Source organism: Leucopleurus acutus, assembly GCF_964270905.1.
Source record: "Leucopleurus acutus genome assembly, chromosome: 9".
In the NCBI taxonomy this organism is placed as follows: domain Eukaryota; kingdom Metazoa; phylum Chordata; class Mammalia; order Artiodactyla; family Delphinidae; genus Leucopleurus; species Leucopleurus acutus.
Window position 1 is genome coordinate 28,387,356 of NC_139144.1, and position 20,748 is coordinate 28,408,103.

At 37.9% G+C, this 20,748-nt stretch overlaps 1 protein-coding gene across 9 annotated transcripts in view; it reads right to left on the reverse strand.

Moving 5' to 3' along the window:
• CACNA2D1 (calcium voltage-gated channel auxiliary subunit alpha2delta 1) overlaps positions 1 to 14,039 on the reverse strand; it is a gene marked incomplete at both ends in the record, with an annotated part of 512,237 nt that extends 498,198 nt beyond the window's left edge. For all 9 annotated transcript variants that reach the window (XM_082846527.1, XM_082846526.1, XM_082846525.1 and 6 more), the window contains one exon: positions 13,945 to 14,039. In XM_082846527.1, the coding sequence (XP_082702653.1) occupies positions 13,945 to 14,039 (95 nt within the window). The remainder of the gene's footprint in view (positions 1 to 13,944) is intronic.
• Between the last annotated feature and the right edge of the window lie 6,709 nt (positions 14,040 to 20,748).

A 20,748-nucleotide genomic window follows, 5' to 3' on the forward strand; every position in this document is an offset into this window, starting at 1 on the left:
AGAAAGCACCATTCTATGTTACACAAGTATCACTATTATTGCTGATATTTAAAAGTTACCATTTTCAGACAGTTTGCAACAAGTACTAGAAACATACTGTCAGATGAGAACATCCAGGGCCTATTTCACAGAATCAAGATCTCACATGACAACAGGCCACTAACATTATTTCTCTGCACACAAGAATGCAAGGTCACTGACTTCCTTATGTATTTCTTAATGGGCCCTTCAAACAGACAAAGAAAGGAGTCTGGTACCATACCATGCTTGAGTACAATTGGGGAGAGCACAGAGTATTAAAAAGGTAGGAAAACATCAAACTTTAGCACTTTTGCTTTCAGAAAGACTGTGAGAGAGAAGACTAAAATGTGAGGGCTGGGGGTGGGACCTTTTCAGAGGCATCCTCAAAGGCAGTGGAGTACTCGGGTACCAAGAAACATCTCATTTATGCTCAACAGACACGTGACAACTAAGACCTAGTTGTTAGGAAACAGCTGGGCGGTGAGCAATTATAGAAGGTGCTAAAGCCAGGAACTGTTCCTCACAAGATGTTACCTAGGTAGGTCCCACACCTAGTTAGTGGTGGAGGCAAACCGGAACTCAAGTCACCTGACTCCACCAAATTCTCCTGCTTCTAATCAAATTATATTTACCCAGTACTTTCTATGTGACATGCTTCACATGAATTAACATTCTTAATTCTCACAACAACCTGATGAAGTTTTAGCAATGAAAGAGTTAACTTGTTCAAGTTACCCAGCTAATAAATGGTAGAACTGAGCTTTGAACCCACATTATTAACCAACCAGGCAAATTCCAAGAGGGAATTAAGCCCTAATGTTCAAAACCATCCATTATTAAGTTCACCTCTATGCCTCTAGAATGGTACTAGCCATGAACCGTTTTTCAGAGAACTGAAAAAATCGTCACTCAAACCATTATCTGTGTTCTGTGGTTCAGATGACAAAACTTGGAAAGGCTGCAACCACACCATAAATAGTCACTTTTTAGAATTTAGAAGTACTCGATAGTCACCTACAGGAACACAGCTTCACTGACACTCAGCATGGAACCAACATCTAATATTCATACATTACGTGTCTGTGTATGTGTGTATATATATACATACACACACATATATTTAGTTATAGTTATACAGTTATATATATATATAAAAATAATGTGTTTGCTTGTAATTAAGGCAGGGGTACAGAAACATAAAAATAAAATTGAAAAACAAATACTGAGCAGCCTATTAAACTCAGGTTTTAGATCCCTGTGTATATTATAAAAGCAGACTCTCAGGGGCAAAGCTACTTCACTTACGGAAAACAACAGAAGGGGTAGGACCAAATCCAAAGCTTGCAACCCTCAAACTGCCCCTCTGTCACGGTCATTTACACCCAGGGACTCAGCTGGCTTTTAGACACCACACAGACAGGTTGTGTCACCTCTGATAATTTAAGGAGATGAATGACCTCATCTAATTATCAGGCATGGTTTGCACTGTGATGAGTTGCCATTCCCCTATGTTTATTTATCACCATAGAGTATTAATATAAATTTTAAACAATTACTCACCAGCCGACCTTAATACCATGTATCAAACCCCCTGGGAACTGAGCTACACATGCACAATAAAATTTCACCTCATGAAAATTAATTCGGTTTTCTACATTTATATCAACAGGAAAATCAGGTGTTTTGAGAGACAACCAAGCATTCTACATGTTTAATTTAGAGCAATCTGCACACTCCATTGTGCCCATCCTCCTGAGGCTTCACATGGCCCATTTGTTTGTCTCTCCTAACATTTTCACAGATGCAAGTTTAAGTCAATTCTAATGAAATGTTATGGCAAAGAAGGGTTGGTATTTTTAAAGTGACAGACGTCATAAGAATTTTACATTCCTTTCTGTGACAAATGTCAAAATGACTGCCATAAAAAGGCAGGTTCCTGGCACTTGAAAACTTGCTGCTTCAATGGTTATCATCAAGTTGTACTCATTAATCATTGGTATTAATGTAAAGTTTCATCTAAAACATCTCTTCCCTCCATGAATCAATTAAAAATGTGCAGCAGAAATTTCATTTAACCGTTTTATTTCTACCAATAAGAGAACAGTGTTTGTGAAAGGCTAAACTCCATTTATATTATAAAGTGAAGGAGTGGGGTTCAGTGAGTGTAACTAATCATCAATTGGATGAGTCAAACGAAAATTGGCCTTTTTCAGTAAGCTGTTGGCAGTTTTTTTTCTGACTTCTGTGTTCGTTACTAAAAATGCAACTGGTCTCAATTTTACTATTCTGTGCTCGCTCAATTTGCAGGGTTGTCTGCAATCATTTCTATAAACATCGTGGATAGCTTGCTTTATTCACTTTCAAATATTCTGTCTTGAAGCTGAAAACTTCCATCTTTGACAATGAGAGGTTATCAGTGGCAAAGTTGTGACTTTTAAAAATAGACTCAATCTCCTGTGGCACAGACCTCATACAACAGGTGCTGGCTGAAATGTCAAGACGAAGCACATCAAATCCTTTGTGGTCCTGTTTTCTTCGTGGTCCCTTTTAAGATATAGGTTGCGTCCTGAACCTAGAGACAGAACACTTCACTCACTCTAGCCCACTACATCTCTTTTCATTTCCTCTTTATGATTAAAGCCTACACAACTTTTTAAGAAGAAACATTTTTAAGGCCTGCTAATAAGCATCCCTTTTCCCATTCATTTCAGCTTTTTCTGAAAGAAAACAACAGACCAAATGATATGTTAGCACAGTAATCTAGCTCACTAACCCTTAGTCATCAATTCATGATCCCTTGAAGACAGAAAAATCACACGTGATACAAATAATAAAGCCTGGCCATTAAACAGTCCTTCAAGATTCCCCATGCATCCGCTCACTTGATCCCCATGATATAATACTGTGATTCAGGATTAGGTCAATATTACCCTTGTTCTGCAGATGGAGAAGCTGGACTTAGTGTTAAGTCTGCTCTACTTTACACTGACTCCTTTACCCTCTTGGCCGCGTTGCTAGAATATGCAGCCAGCCACAACTGGAGCAGGTAAGATAATGGGTGCAAAGAAATCCAGGTTCCTGCCATGTAAGGGCAGCAAAGTACAGCAGCTAAGTGTAGGAGTCTAGAATCAAGCTGCTTGGGGTCAAATTTTTTCCTAAAAAAAACTCAGAAAAGTCCTTCATACTCAAAACTTAACCTTCCTCATCTATAAAACAGGGATAATACTTATCTTAAGGGACTGACTTAAAGGTTGGATGGATTAAAAAACATGCAGAGTATTAATTCACAGTGCCTCACATTCAGGAGCTCAAATATGTTAGAAAGCAATAAAACAATAATTGAAAGAGAGCTGTAATTATTAGCGTCCAGACTTTCTGTGGGTAGAGACATCAAAATTAGCTCAAGCAAACTGTGAACAGCTATGGAAGAGAAAAAAGAGCAGTCACAAAATAGAAATAAATATCCACCCTAACTCTCCTCAACTCTTGTTACAGACCACAAGGGTGGTTTTTCCACACAGCACTGGGACCAATGAGATTAAGACTGATTCTTAGATCCGCTGGCATTTGCAATCCTAACTGTTCATTCAGTCATCTTGGAAACTCAGGGAACTGCTGTGATGGCAGCTGCCAGTGATTTTCAGACCTTCAGGAGACCTGAGATGCCTCTGTAAGGGTTGACCAGGGACATGCTTTGCAGGAATATTCGTCAGTGGTTTGTTGTCTTATCAAATTCATTATACTGTTTGGGTTTTTTTACAAGGATCTGTGTCAATTCAAATTTCTGCCCTCTGCTAAAGAACGGACATGGGGTTTGGGCAGGTGGGGGGCGGCAGGGAGAAGCACGGACAAAGTAGGGCCACAAGTCACCCCTATCTGCCAAAAAATTAATAAGTGATTCAGGCTAAACTGCCAAAATCAAGAACTATTTGTTCTTTTTTTTTCTTTTGCTTGATACTCCTGTAACATCTTTCTATCATAAGCACATACACTTATTAAATCTAATGACATTTTGCAAAACTACATGGGTCTTCAAGATGACAATCTCTATTTAAAAAAAGGAAAGAAAAGAGAAATAAAGACAAAAGAGAACCAAACGTTGCTGTGTCCACAGGAAATATAGTGATGTACTAGAGTCTTGTTACTTCCTACCAAATGAAGAAAAGCTCTGGTCTGTACATCTCAAAATGTGAACATTACTAATGTGCATTTATTACATTTCTGAATCATGTCATTCCTTCTTGAGCATGGAATATATAACTCGGAACATTCCTCCAAAAACATCTCCCAGTAAATTAAAAGTGTATCTATCCTATATTCCAACCATCTGCTTTAATTCTCAAGGCTGTTTCATATTTCAAAAGTTACTTTGTAAGACACTGTTTTTCGTCTTGATCCCTTCCTCAGCTGCCTCGGTTCACCCATCAATCATGGCCTCTTTCACCCCTTTCATCTCTCTGCCATTTGGGCTTCTCTCTCTGATATGCTCAAATCTCCCCTCTGTTAACAGTTATTTAGCTGCCTCTACAACCTCCCCTGCCCCCCAGGAACCTTTTTCTAAGAATTGCTTCTTCCTCTATCCATGGTACTAGCAACTGGCCTGTTGCAGTGCAATACCTCTTAATGAGATTGGACCAGGGTATGAGAAGTGACCCAAGCTTAGGCAACCAAAATCCTTTTTCCAAATCCCAACTCCTGGTCTCAAATGAATGAGCTACAGATGGTCATCTGGTCCATATTCAAATTACCAACATATCTTTCTTTAGGAGGCTGTGTTTTGGACTAGGATTCTGGTCTCAAACTGTTAGAAAGCTTCAACAGGGAAAATGTAAACCCTCACAGGCATTCAACAACATGAGGGTCAGGAAGCAGATAAAGTCCGTTTGTGAGGACAGAGAAGAATAAGGAGTCAAACAAAGAAAACCAGAGGCTAGAGCAAGAGACAATCCTAATAAAAGCTCCACCCCTTTCTGTAGGTGTTGGCACATCCTTCACCTTGACTCCCATGACCGACCATCCAGCTCCAACTATCATTGAAAAATATTTCCCTTTTTGGTTCAAGACAGTCCTATGGTTTTCTACTACCTGCGATCCCAAATGGCCTATTATAACTCCTGTTCTCTAAGCAAAACAAAAGAACGCCAAATCCCTTACACTATCTTCCTCTGAACTTGCTACTCTCTCCCTTTCCTCACATTGTCAAGTTCCTTTAAAGAACAATCTGCACTTGCTGCCTTCATATTCTCACCTGCTACCAACTCTTCAAGGCAAGGAAACCATGCTTGCATCCAAAACATTCTACTGAAACTGCTGTCGCATCAGCAACGATCTGGTGATTTCCTTAAAGGGCTCATCTTATCCAATCTCTCTGCAATATGAAGGATCAAGACTCTTCTTTTGAAACTCACAGTGCCTATCATAATAGATACCAAATAGATATTTGCTAAATGAATGAATGGACCCATTTTCTGGCTTCAAAGTTACTCAATTCGCCTCCAAATCTGCTTCAGATACATATTTCCAATGGCCCAATAGTCATCTATAGAGACACCACAAACTCAAAATGTCCAACAGCGAGCATGTTACTTTCACCCCACCACCAACTTGCTATTCCTCCTGTGTCTAGTCTAGGAAGTTCAGTATAACATGATCTACCTGTTAAAGAGCCTGGAGCCCTCTCCAACACTTCTCTCTTCCTGATTCCCCCAATCCCATAACCAATAGCACCTGAATATTTACCTCTACAATATGTTTCATCCCTGCTTTGCTTTCCCACTGCCACTATTCTCTTTAGACAATGGGCATCTCTCACTCTGGGATGCTGCAACAGTCTACTAACTGCTCCCATTGTCCCTGCTTAGAATATTGTCTCTTTAATCCATTTTCTACATACTATGATTCAAAACCTATTAATTTTATTTTTAATTAAATAAAAGTCTTAGGATGAAAGCCAAATTTGAGTACCCAGAGCTGGGCTACCACAAATGTCCATGTGTTGTGAACAATGCCCGACTCCCCTTTGGGTCACGTAGGAAGAGAGTTCTGATGCAAAAGTTGTATCACCTAGACTCAGACTCACGATTCAGTCCCGTCAACATCTCTTCCCACCCAGGAGTCCTATGCCTGACATGAAACAGCCCGGGCGTATTTCTTCACCACGTTATGTGCTTTTTCTTGATCACGCTTTGTCAGATTCCACTGCTTCACCATCAGCCTGGAGTTGGGAATGTCTTCCTTGGGGACTCTCTTCCTCAATGTGGATTCTCAGCATGTAGTTCAGTGCACTACATAATTTGCTCTGAATAATAATAATTGCATTAATCACTGAATTAAATTACATTTGATGCTAAAAATCTTTGAAACAGGAGACATTAAAAGAGCATAAATCAAAACTATTTTTAAAAAGTAAGAGGTACTATGTACTTAGAGGTCTAAATAGTCTTCCGTGTACTACCTAGAAGCCTAGAACCTGCAAGCTATTTCATTTCTTATAATCTAAGGGATGGAATTTACTAATGGAATTTCTTTCTTGATTATTAGCATTTAAGGTTTTAATAAAGTGTTATACTAATATTTCTTATCTAATGAACCATTTTACCAGGTACTAATATTTCTTATCCAATGAACCATTTTCCCAGAGTTATATAAAAAATAAGAACGCTTAATTGTTTCTATTTTTTGAGCTCTAGACCATTTTACTGTCTTTGGTTTCTAAGGTGAATTTCCATATATGAATATTTAGGTCTCTAAAAACAATGTGCAGTAAACAGTATTTCCAGGATAATCGAGCTCACATGGAAAATGGGGAAAAAGAAGAAAATAAAGTAAAGCTAAACAAAATAAAATAACTAACTGCCAACCTTTAGCATCTTTAATGTAACTTTGCACCTCGCAAATCTGAGGGCTCCTCTACTCCACTTACACACGCATCATTCCTCACAGCATCTCCACCATAACGCCTCTTTTTTTTTTTTTAATAAATTTATTTAGTTGTTTATTTTTGGCTACGTTGGGTCTTTGTTGCGGTGTGCAGGCTTGTCATTGCGGTGGCTTCTCTTGTTGCAGAGCACGAGCTCTAGGCGTGCGGGCTTCAGTAGCTGTGGCACTTGGGCTCTAGAGCGCAGGCTCAGTAGCTGTGGTGCACGGGCTTAGTTGCTCCGCAGCATGTGGGATCTTCCCCGACCAGGGCTCGAACCCGTGTCCCCTGCACTGCCAGGTGGATTCTTAACCACTGCGCCACCAGGGAAGTCCCACCACCACAACACCTCGATTATTTTTTTAAAACAGATTTTCCCAGTGTGCATAAGCTCATTTATTTTACTGAGCCATTCCTCCTCTGATCCTCAAAATGAAACATCATTAATGTCTAACCATCCCTTTATATAGCCTGACAGAGGACAACCTCAACAGCTCGCTTCACTCTTTCCCCAATTATCCCCACAGTGTGTGGGCAAATGTCAAAGGAACAACAGTCTAGGCCGTTTAACAATTTTGGTGAAAGTGTTGATAATGTATTACAGATTTATCTATGCATCAAAATCCCTCAACAATTTCCCTATAGAGAGAAAAATCTAGTAGTAAGAGATCCCCGACACAGTGAGTGAAGATTCAAGTGCACAGGACCCAAAATTGAGATCTGGTCACAGGTAACCTGATGGAAAACAAACCAAAACTTTTTCTCCATTTGACTTGATGTTATGTACAAATAATAATAAACTATGACGAATAGTAATTGTGTCTGTGTCTGTGTGTGTGTGTGTGTGTGTGTGTGTGTGTGTGTGTGTGTAAGAAAGAGAAAGAGAAGAATTAGTAATTAATTATTTGAATAAAAGAATTCAGGAATTATTTTTCAAAATTTGCCAGGAGACTACTGTAATAAATTTTTAATTACTCAAGAACTTCAGATAAACAGTAGGATTATCCCCAAATCTGAATCATTTTAAATGGGCAACACCATTATTTTCCACTGCCATCATTTCTAGTTTAAGTTGTTCTTCCATTTATGATATAGAATTTAAAATGTATCTGAATTTTTTTAATCCAGCAGAAGCATATGGTTAAAAAAAAAGAAAAAACCAGCAGAAGCAAATGTTAAAATAACATTTAGCCAGAAATATCCCACATTCATATTCAAAGAGAACTTTAAATATTGCTTCATATATAACAGCCTGATTCTGTATTATTGAAATTAACTATAAAAGTGTGCCAGTTTGTTGAGGCCACAATGTCAATCTTTTCCTTGTTTATAATCTTGTTAGAATCTATATAAATGGTAAATTTTAAAGGAGCAGTGGAATTGAACTACCACAAATAAGATAAAGCCTCTAAGAAAGAAAAACCTAAAAGTTTAGGTTTTACAAACAAAATTTTAAAACCTGTGCAAGTTCTATCCCTGAATCCTAAAACACGGTGCATCAAATGTTTAATTCTTAAAAATTTCAAAGTATCCCATAATTAAACGGCAGAAATAAAATTGCTTAGTATGCAAAGACCTTTTAATAAGAGCCCAACACTTCAAGTGCAATAGTCCCTTCCTCATATTTGTTTTGCTTAACAGACTGCAAGCTTATCTTTAGAACCACGTTTCTGTTGTTACTCATCAATTATGTTAATAACTTGTCCAACAGGACCTGAACAGTTTCAATAGCTCATCTGATTCTCTTAAAAAAATTATTCTTAAATGCTGGTGTTATAAAAATATTCTGAATGAGATTTACTCCCCATAAACAGTTGTGGATTGGCAGAGAGCTTTCAGCATGCACCTTTGTTAACAACCTTACCTTACTCAGGTTCTCCTACCCTAGCAAAACACCTGAAGAAGTTTAAAAATAAATACGTGTGTGTACACATATATATACATAGAGAAAGACACAGACAAATAAAATATCTATTAAATAGAATACTACAGTAAGATAAACTAGACAAATTATATAATGCAATGTTAACATATTTTGGACCCTCAAGGAAAAGGTGGTAAGTACAATATTTTTCACAAAGTGCTACCAATTTCATCTCAATTAACACTGAAGTCAATCACTATTTTTCCTTAAACTCTGTAAACAATATGACACAATAATTTCCAGGTTTTGTGCACACAGAAGAAAACATGAACCATGTGTAAGCTACATGGTTGACTATCTCGGTGCAGTTCCAAGTTTATTGGAAAGCAACCATATGAAAGCTTAGTGAACAGTTGTGGTACTATGCATAAATAGTCCAGGAAAAGAAAGACTCGCTCACACAGTGTGACACAGTGCCTGATACATACCATATGCCTTAGGTAAGTGTGCAATAAATGTAACAGAACAGAGGTCATTCCCCATGGTAAGCAGCTTACATGCTTTTTGAAGTACTTGGATAGACATCTCTTTTATTACAAATGATGGAAGGCTGTCACTTTAATAACAATAAAATGTTACTCTTCAGAAATACTGAAACAAATTCTGATTTTTTTTTCCAAACTTCTATCTAAGTATGCTCATATCAGAGTTGATTATGTCCACACATGGAAGACACTGAAAGAAATCAACAAACTGGACAATATGCCTAAAATATTTCACTTTAACCATTTAAATCCCCACTTTCTAGGTTATAAGTAGTTTGACGACACATATTAGGTACGAGATGTGAATTCAGAAGAACAGATTACTTTCTTGAATATTTGCATCTGTATTGAAAAATAAGAAGAACAGAAATTTCTGTGCATGTGTTGAATATAGAAATACTCCAGAGAACACATTAATTTAAATAATACAGTTTGTTTTGGGCATGTTTTTTGGTATTATTTTTTAAATTCCTAAATGCATTGTCATTTCTTATGACTATATACTTCTAAATGTAAACAGTCAATTTGAATACATAATTTCCACGTGTTATTTATGTTTCTGCAAAATATCACCATGTATAAACCCTAGAAGGAAGAGGATTTTATGATGTTATTTTTATCAATGTTGGAGAAGTATTGGAAAGGCGTCTACAAAGCAAGGTCTCTTTGAAGAAAGAGAGTGGTAAAGTTTTTACCTATTTTCAAAATGAACAACTTGCGATAGAATCTGATTTTATATGTATTTATTAAATTAAAATTAAATTGGTGAAAGCCATAGGAAAATAAAAAAGGCACATTTTATTTCCTTTTATAAACCATAATAAGCTTAGATTCTTGTACCTTCCCAAAAATGTTTTTTTAGACTGTATCCATTTCAGTCTGCCTAATGCTCATTCAAATGCCTATCCAAACAGCTACCCATATAACCATGTATAAACATTACTAAATTTAATATCATGTTACTACTTGTCTGGAAGAATATATCTACTGTTGCATATTTTAAATGTACACCTGTGGAACAATAAATGTTGTCATCTGGTTAAGCTGATGAAAACTAATCAAAGATCTGAGAAAAGGATTTATTAATGTTCATTGTTTTTAGGTATTATTTCACATTTAATACTGTATCTCATATTTTATCATAAGGCACATTTCCTTCTCTATGTTGTATGTGAATGAGAATAATTATATCACTCCTAACATATAAAAAAGATATCCATTCCAAAGTTATGACACAGAATTTATTTTCTGTAGACTTTACATGTAAATTTGTCTAATAATAGAAAAATATTTATATCCTAAGCAGTCAAACCCCAAAGTACTATTCTTTTATGAGATTTTATGCTTATTTCCTACAGATACCAGTAATTCTTACTAATATATTTATCCCATTATATAGTTTAAACATATTAAAATTCCCATATACCAAAGGGCTCACAGCCAATTATTCTGGACTGATTGGCATTATGATACGACTGAGATAAAAGTTTAACATGAATAGTAGTTATAACTATGTGCTTTTTTTAAAAACTGGATTTGTAAATAGATTCTAAAATTAGGAGCGACCGATTTAAATTAACATTACAATACTGGCTACCATACTTATTATCCTGAGATTTAAAATAGAAGTGTTTTCACATATGTGCCAAAAAATTATTTCGAAAGCAAGGGAGAATTCCCTTTAGAAAACTACATTTTAAACTATCAATATAACATGTGCATACTATAACATGAAAATGATGTACTTTCCACTCATATACATACCAATATGCACTAGGTGGCTGCTACCAGATGGCATATTTACGTTTCACACCTTATTGAAACAATCACTGCCAAAAGAAAAACCTAACCTAGCAAAAGAATTGTATCAAAATTCCTTCCTTCGAAAAAAAAAAAAAACCAGTTTTTTTAGTGTTATCTCTTAGAACAGTTTAACTACTATTTTAATTCAGAATATGCTACATGAGCATGTATGTTAAACCAGAGAAAATTAAAGAAAATATTTAGAATGGTATTTATGTTTTATTACAATAATACTTAACCCCTTAATATTATTGTAAACATTCTAAAAAACAAAAACCTTCGTATTACTAATTCTAATTCAGGTCCCACTCCCATGAGTGCATAATGAATTTTATACTGTGTTGATGGCATATTCTTCCTCTTCTGATGATAAAAACTTCTTATATTACTTTTTCTGGAAAAAATAAAATGATCAAAAAACCAAAAGAATTTACTAATGATTTCCAGAGAAATGTATATATAGAAGCACAATAATTTGCCTTTAGTGACACTATAATCTTTGTACTGAGTTTTTAATGAACTTGGAATTTTTCCCAAAGATTTGAGATTTATCCTGATAAATTCTCTGCATCAACCCTTTTCTTGCAAGAAAAGTAAACAGCGCCACATCTTAATAAAATTAGTGCTGTATTTTTTTTAATTTCATAAAGTTTACTCAGAAATACAACATGAAGTACAAATGTCAACTCTCATTTCTCCTTTCCTCAGGTTACTAACTTTTCAAAAAAATAAAGATGCATAAGCCTTACAAAAACATTGCCAATATTTCCTAAAAGAGACTGACTTAGCTCTACAAAATCTTTTATTAAGCTCTTTTTTACAAAATAATTAGTGTTTCATATTATTTGAAAATATCTTAAATTTTCATTGTTAAAAAATAAATTTCAAATCTTTTCAAAGAAAAGAAACTGTGGCTTCCTAAGTCCTATTTTTGCCCACTATTTATTTTCTTTCTTGTCTTTAGTGAATTTCTGACCATGAAAATTGAGCTATTTTAATTTTAGGAAAACATTTATTGCAGATGCCCTTCTTACAACAAGGATTCTTTTATTAATATTTTAGCATGGTCTGTTCAGGAATAAAAGGTTGTATTTTGTAGTACCTTAAAAAGTCATAGTTTTCCCCAATGGTGTGATGAAGCATTCCCTCCAAATGAGAGAAATATTGGTAAATTGTCAGTTAAAAATAACACTTTAAAAATGTGTAAACTGAACACATTGACTGCTTTAAAGCACCACTTCTTTGACACAAAATGCAAGCGACTCACTTGAGTTCTAGCTTTACAGGCCAAGCTACAAAGAGACTAAAGAAACAAATATATAGAAGTGTAATTTCTTAATAAGAGTGAATAATTTTGAAGCATCTTCGGTGTAATTCTTACTCTTTTCATGTTTCAAAATATCCGCTTGGAACATCCTGCCAATTACAGGAAGATCTACAGATGGCATTTAGCCTCGTGCTTCATAACAAAAAGGATCTGCAATCATTTTTATGGAAGATTATCTAAAATGTACATGACTGTAAATCAATGACAAAAATATTAGACACTCCCCTTAGCCGGGTTAGAACGTGCATCCTTCAGATTCTTGCACTGACACCTAATGTAATAAATACTTTAAGCTGAACCTTAAATAATAGCTGCAGGATTTCAACTGGTAAAGATTCACGGTTAGTATCCACCACAAACTCCAGTATTCAGCACTTGGCCAACAAAGGACAGCAAATAATTCCCAATAGCAAAAATACCGGGAAGGCTACCTTGGGCTTTGTTTTTGTTATGTAAAATTCATTAAAGTGACTCATCCACTTCCGATTACCTACTCTTAGAGGCTTTAAAGTAGCTTCAAGAACCAAAAAAAAAATGCTTTCCCAGAATGCCTGATAGGCTATTCCGCGCATTTAAAAATATGTGTATATTTATATGTGCCACTGACTTTGTCTTTTTTTCAGCCTAAAAGAGAATTATTATTTTTCATTCCCTTCCTGCCCTGTAACTATACAGCTACCTTCAAACACTCTATTTCCAGAACAGCAGCGAGGTTTTTTTAAGCTATTTTAGAAATGGTAAAAATAAGAGAAAATTGCAGGAGACTGGAAACACTCAGTCCCTCCCCCAAAGAATAGGTTCTATTCATTCTAAGAACAGGAACCGCGTGTCCTACGGCACTTAAATGTTTCAAATAGAGGGTGAGGTAGGTTGGGTGGCACGGTCCCGGTACTTGCGAGTCCCTGGGGTGGACAGCACCTCTACCGCGTGAAGCGAGCACTCCTCTCATCAGAAGGCTGTCGAGCGCGCCCAGTAATTTGGGATCCAAACGAGTTTGGATACCACAGCAATTAGTGAGCATCCCAGAGGCCAAGTGCGGGGAAAGTGCGGGAAAAGTCCACGCTACCCTGGCCAGCCTGCAATTACCTATGTGCAAAATACCCAACCCAAACACAACTTTTTATAGGACTGGGTTTGATGAGAGCGGGTATCTGGCTGGAAACTTTTCCCACAGTACACCTAAACTCTTTTAAGTCCAAGGAATCCTTTCAGAGATGGGCTGAGGCGCCGCGAGTCGTTGGCGGACGTTCCCCAGGACAGCCCGGCCCCGCCAAGGCTCCCAAGACGCGGGCTCGGTGCGCATTCCGGCGGCGAGCAGCGCGCACCTCCCGCTCGGCCTCTCCAGAACCAAGTCCGGCTCACTGCCCACCCCCACGGGCAGAGAAGCCCCCCAACTCGGGAATGGAGCCCACGCCGGGCTTCCGCTGCACCCCTCGGCCCGCACTCCCCGCCCTGCCCGGGCACTTACGTGACGGCCGAAGGAAACGGCTCCTCAGATGAGGGGCCGATCAGCAAAGATTGGAAAAGTGTCAGAGTCAAGGCCAGCAGGCAGCCAGCAGCCATCTTCGCTATCGAAGATCAATCTCGCCTCCCTTCCCAGCCTGGGGAAGGACCGGTGCTGGAAACCACGGGAGGAGAAGGAGCACGGTCAGCCCAGACCGCGGGCGTCTGAGGGCCGGCGCGCCCAGGGCCGGGACCCGGACGCGGGCTCGCGCCGGGGGCCGCAGGGGCGAAGCCCGGCGCGGGGGAAGGGGCGGCGGCGGGCGGACCCACTAGCGCGCGTCGGCTGCTCTGCGCCGCAGCTGCCTCGCCGCCGCCGCCATCAAGGGCGACTTTGGAAACAGACCTGGGCAAGCCCGCCGGCGCTCGCACTCTCGCTCCCTCTCGGTTTCCTCCTTGATTTATTCCCGCGATTGCCGTGGAGAAGGCGGGGGCGGAGGCGGGGGCGGAGAAGGGGTGACGGCACTGGGGAGGGGTGGGGTGGCTGCAGGAATGGGGGAATGGCAGGCGGAGAGACTTGTGGCAGAGAGAGAGAGAGAAAGGCTCCGTCTGGCTTCTCTGGGCAAGTCGGAGGGAGGCGGCTGGGGGTGGGCAGCGGGAGGGCTGGGCGTCAGAGCAGTCGGGCGGAGACGGGCCGGAGCAGCCATCCATACAAGGGAGACAGGAACTCCCAAAGTCGGCGCCGGCTTGCCCCAGCCGCCCGGCGCGCGGAGGCGGAGCGGAGCCGGCCCAGCGGGGCTCCCCGGGGACCGCCAGCCGCCCGCAGGGTATCCACAGGCTGCAGGGGCTCCGGCCGAGCACTTGGCTCGCGGCTTTGGGGGTTATTTTCGCCCAGGCAGGCAGCGTTCCCCCGGCCCTTCTCCCAGACGCAGAATCCACCGCCTGCCTAGGAATCATGGAGAAGTGATTTGACAACAAATGTAGGGGGGGTTTATATTTGCATTTTAAGGCACCACTTTTGACTCCCTACCAGGTGGCACTGTTTATTTGCCCGGGAGTGCCAAAGGCTAGAGCCTCCGGCGTGGCTGAGTGCCAGTTGTGGCGGGGCCCCACGCCCAGGTACCGCTCACCTGGCAAGACAGAGCCTCGGGATCCGGGCTGAGGACAGTCAGAGAAGGACCTGATGCTGTAAAATCCTCCTAGCCCTGCCGTGTGGTAGGACAGGGGTGAAGGGACGAATTCTACACCCAGGGAGCATAGTGCCGTGACAAAGGCTTTGTAACTACCTCCAAAAAGTCCCGAATGCCCTGGTCTGGCCGGTGGGCTGCCCTGCCTTGACAATGTTGCTACAGGATGAGTTCACTTTGTCCCGGTGAGGGCATTAAAAGGGTAAGCGACAGGAACAGGTGGCAATTTGCAAAATGCCCCTGAAATATGGAGGAGGAATTAAGAGAGGGAGGGAGAGCTAGAGAGTAGAAGTCTGCGGAGCAGTTTCACCTCCATCCCCAGGAGAAGCAGTGGCAGGCGTGCCCGGGCCTTCTCGTAGGAAAAAACAGAAGGGTCTTGGGTTAGGCCTCTTCTCCCGACCACACAGGCCTCCTTCAGGAAGGCGCTGATGTACCGGGTGGAAAGGTTTCCTTGAACATCTTAAATTCTTAAGCCCCTTGTAGTAGTATATTAGAGCACTTTTGACACCATTCCTGATGAAAAAAAAAAAAGACCATCTTGCAGAGATGCCTAAAAGGTGTCATTATGGGGAGGCCGTCAGATTTTTAATTAGCCTTTCTTTAGTTTCAGTAGAGCTTATGAAAACAGAAGGACACTTATTAATTCGTAATTGATTTTCCATCTCTCTAAAGGCAACCTCCCCAAATAGGGAAGACTGATAGTACTTACTAGCAACGTTTTAAAAGGTGATGCGACTTTATGATTCTTGACCCAGTGATTTTTCCTTCCCCCTTACCTCTCTTTTTTGTGTGTGTGTGCCTTATTTGTTTTCTTTAAATTCTCTACATCTCTATCTTGCTCTCTGTTTCTTTCTTCTTACTCTGAGTGGCCTCATAAAAGGCACCCCACCGTGACTTGAGTAGCATATGAGAGATGAAGTGGGATGGAATGAGATTGAGAACTTGAGCTCAGATGGATATTTTAAATAACTGAAGGTAGCTTTCCACTCCAAAATTAGAGAACTAAATAGTCAAGTCCAGCTTTTTTTTTTTTTTAAATGATTCAAAAGCAGATTTTCTTCCCCAGCATGGGGATTAGGAATGGCAGAATTAGATGCTCATTACTGTCTACATGATATGTTGGTATCATAATAGCCACACTGCAGAAAAATATTATATTCTGTCAATTATTTCAATAATGACTTCAGACTTCCTACTAAGGTACACCATTTCCAATTTTATATGTTTAAGAGAAAGAGCTTAAGGAATAAGAGAATGTAATAAAGTTCTAGAGAAGGTAAGACAGGCTTCATTATTAACTTTGTTGGCCTTTGAGCCAAATCGCAATTTCTTTGGATCACTCTGATGAAGCACTGTGTTCTCTAATATCTGAAGCTGTTGAAGAAAGATATTGCTTCTGCAGTTCTTTCTGAAAGGGTTGGTTGTCAACTATAAGCCTAAATCATTGCTTAATGCTCTGTTTTGAAGTTTGCCTTTAATTGCTTTTTATCAACCTAAAGCTTTTTTTAATGAGGATATTCAAAATGTGGCTTTGTTTCTAGTGTATGAAAGGTAAACCAAGACCATTTTCACAACATAGCATTATGTGCCTACTGGATTAACCACAGCCTTCCATAATGCACTGTTTCTGTTCAGTTATTTTGGAAAATTCTATGAAAATCAGATCCTATCCCATTAATTTTAATAAAATTTTATTAAGTCACCAAAATTTGCCATTCAAGATAAAATGTTTATAAATCATAAAGATTGATGACAAAGCTGGAATTATGGGCTGTGGGCAAGAAGTGAAAAATCAGTATCTACTATTCATTTAAGAGGAAATATTCTGATAAAGATTAGTTAAGAGTTACAGATGTTTGTATTTAATCATTTCTTTAATAAAGTTTAAAGATCTCATGCAGAGCACTGACTTTTACTTATGACATATTTATGATGTGTAACTTTTGTCTGACTATCAATTTCTATTATATGTAAATATTTAATTTGTTCATATACATTTCATTTTTATTAATTAAAAATGAACTAAGAAAAATATGAACATAATAGCCACAAAATGTTCCCTATTACTCCCTTTTTGTTTTAGGTTATACTATGTATATTGGTAGCATAAAATTCTATTGACATTTCTGTTGTATTTTTCTGTAAGTATGTATGTATAAGAATACATACATTTTTGTATGTATGTATAAGCATGCTTTTTATTATTTATTTTTCAGTACATCAAATTAATTTCTTCAATATTTTGGATTAAAGAATAGGACAAAGAAACTCTAAAAATGGCCTCTCTTTCTTTTTCCTTTTTTTTTTTTTTTTTTCCCCTCTCATGTACAAACACAGACACAGACACTAGAATGGAAAATAATTCTCCTTGGCTAGAAAAGTTTTAAAGGAAATGATGAATTTTCTAGCTTTTTAGCATATCTTAAGAAAAGTAAGGGAACAACTGTGACAACAAACCTTATTTTTTTATATGCAAATAGAGTAAATGACCTGTCTCTGAGATAAATGTATACTGAAGAGCCACAATCAGAAATACTTGTGATTTGAGGCCCTATCATGCTTCTGCACACACACAGATGTGTGCCGAAGAAGGTCAAAGTTAAAGACAAATGGACAGAAAGCTTCAGTTATCTGTGTCCTTGGGGAATATTTTCAGGACATGGGAATACGAAAGAAAGCAACTCAGAAGCTTCAATTCCCAGGAGAATTGTTAAGAAAGTGTGTAGTGGTTTTTAAGTCAGCATTCACATTCAGTACTTATATACTAAATCAGCACGTTGAGGCCATGATAGAAAACAACACAGAAAAGACACTATCTTAGATAACAAATATGGTCAAATATTTCCTAAAAACAAGACAAATATTTAGAAGACATTTTTGCTTGGCCTGAATAATACAGCTATTGACAGATACCGCATTAAGCTTTTGAGGAAAGAAATGCCTTTTCTAAATGGACACAAAGTAACACGAAAAAGTATTTATTGGAAGTTTATCATTTGCCCTTCAGAGTCTCGTATTGGCAAACTTATGCTAACTTAAGTATGCAGAGAAATTAGCTCTTATGTTTAAAATGCCATATCTGCAACAAGCAGTAGTTTTTATGCTATTCTATTTTTCAATCTCTGCTAATCATAGTATGTTTCATTCATTTTTCTTTTATTTTTGCTCTTCCTCTCCCCCCTCAGCCATTAAACTCAAGCATATCTCAGAAAAAAATCAGCACCTACAGTATGACTTTCCATTAAAAACAAACAAAAAAACTCTATTAGACTCTAAAATCTAGATTTCATAGTAAGATCCTTCTCCACAAATAGATGTGGAGTTTTGTTGTTGCTGTTTGAATTGTAAGTTATAGAACAAAGTATATGGAATTCATTTCCTTAGGCCTACACTGACACAGGGAAGTGGAGAATTCAGTTATTTAAGTATTCACTAGCAACAAAAATGCAATGGGAAGTAGTTAATAAGAGACAGACAGCAACATTTGAAAATAACAAAAACTAATAACTGTTGGCACTCTTTTCAGTTGTTTTTTTTTTTTTTTAATTTCATGGATGCAGATTATCTATGAGAGAGAAAGGAAAAGATCATTTTTTGATATGATTCTCCTGAGACTAGGTTTTTAATATGCTTTACACACAATAAAACACCATTATAACCTAGCATATTTCTATAAGCATTTGGATATATTAGGAATTAAATTCACCTTCGGTACAGATACATATAATTAATTAATTAGATGAGTGTCCACTGAAGCACCACAAAAGGGTGTTCCTAGGAGTTTCTCCTTCTGCAGTAATGAGCATGGGAGAGAAAATGAAAGAGCAATCATTTGATTTTGGAGCCACATATTTTAGACTTAGGTGATTAAAGTGCCTACTGTTATTACAAAGAAGACATGACGATCTGGTCAGTAAACTTAGAGTTAAAATCCCATATTCCACTAACAGATGACAATGATACAATCTCTTTTTTACTCATCTATAACAAATGGGAGATAAAAACTTCTAATTTTTGTATCTGGAAACACTGGAAAATCAATAGAGCAAACATTTTTATATAATAACAGTATTTTCTTCAAGATATATAAGGTAGTGGGATATAATTTCTAAGGGTTCCTGATAATTTGGGGAAGAAATACTGTAATGCCTAATTGGCTGAAGGATATTGTCATATGCTATCAAATATTCTATTGTTTTTTTCATAATTGAATCAGTAATATTTCAACATTTTATACCTTTAAAACTAAGAACAGAGATTTGAACAATACTAAAGATAGCTTGCATTGTGTACAATTTCAATTTATATAAATTGATTTTTCTCTTTCTTATTCAAATTCCTTAAACTTTACTATAAGGTAAATTGTTCTTTACGAATATGATGCTCTTACTATCCAAGCTACCTAAAAGAAAAGAATTGATTTCATAAATTTGCCAACCTAGGTGACGATAGTCCAAAGTAAAACGGTGAACTGAATCCTGAGTTTCAAGCTGAGCCTATTTATTACCTGGATGTTACTGCCAGTCTTTCTGCTACATAGAGATCAGTCTGTCTTTTGCCAAGATGTCATTCATCTTGTGGATAGAATTTATACTTGTCAGGATACTTGCAGATTAATTTGCCTAAGTTTAAACCAAATGCGTAACTTTAAAATATCAAATGAATAACTTCAAAATGAAGATCTTTGTCTTTATAATATTCTAGTAACATTTCATAATCTAGCTGCCATTGATAATGATATAATTTATTTAATTACATCACTCAAGTGGTCAGTAGTCATTATTTGTAATAAGAAGAAGCATGTTTTTTGTTGGGAGGACTGTGTATATTCACACATCTCTGTCTCTTTCTCTGTTAGTACCTGAAAATTCTTTATATGCAAGACCTGATGTTTCTCAGAATATTATGAGAGTACTTTTGGATTTCCTATATATTGGACTGACTATACATTTCCTTTAAACTTTTTTTTCCCTCAAAGTGTGTAACACTTTTCCCTTTCAACAACAACAAAATACTTATCAAAGATGAACTGTCATCATAAACTTAGTTACAACTCGGTGACAAAACTTCAATTCAAGTCTTAACAAATGTCCATGATTCATCAGTGTCCAGGAACAGAGCCCAGTTCTGCTGTTCTTTCCTCTTTTCTTCCCCAAGTCAACCAACCAGCCCCACTCCACCCCTTCTCCACCCCTTCTTTTTATCTTTTTCTTCCCTCACATACAATAGTTGACTGTCTTTAAAACAATACCACAAGAGGGACTCTTTTTTTTCTTTCTTTCTTTAAAGTAATAAGGAGAAAAGGAAGTGAAAAAATCAGGGAATGCAAAGAGAAATTATCCATAAAAAAGAAAATGGAAACATGAAGGAAGAACAATGCGAAGCAAAGAATGAGTTTGTTCCTGTAACACAGATGAACACAATACAAATGAGAAAGAGGTAGAACAGAGCCAGAAACATGAAGGCCAAAACTGGGAATGAAACTAGTAGCATATGTGAGGCAAAAGAGTCGGGCAGATCACTGATTTCAATATTTAATCACCTAAAATTTTATTGCTAAACAAATATGATACATAATCTTCAATACCTCCCTATTTACAGAAAACATGAATAATTTTTCAAGATTCTTTCTCTAGCCAGGTTAT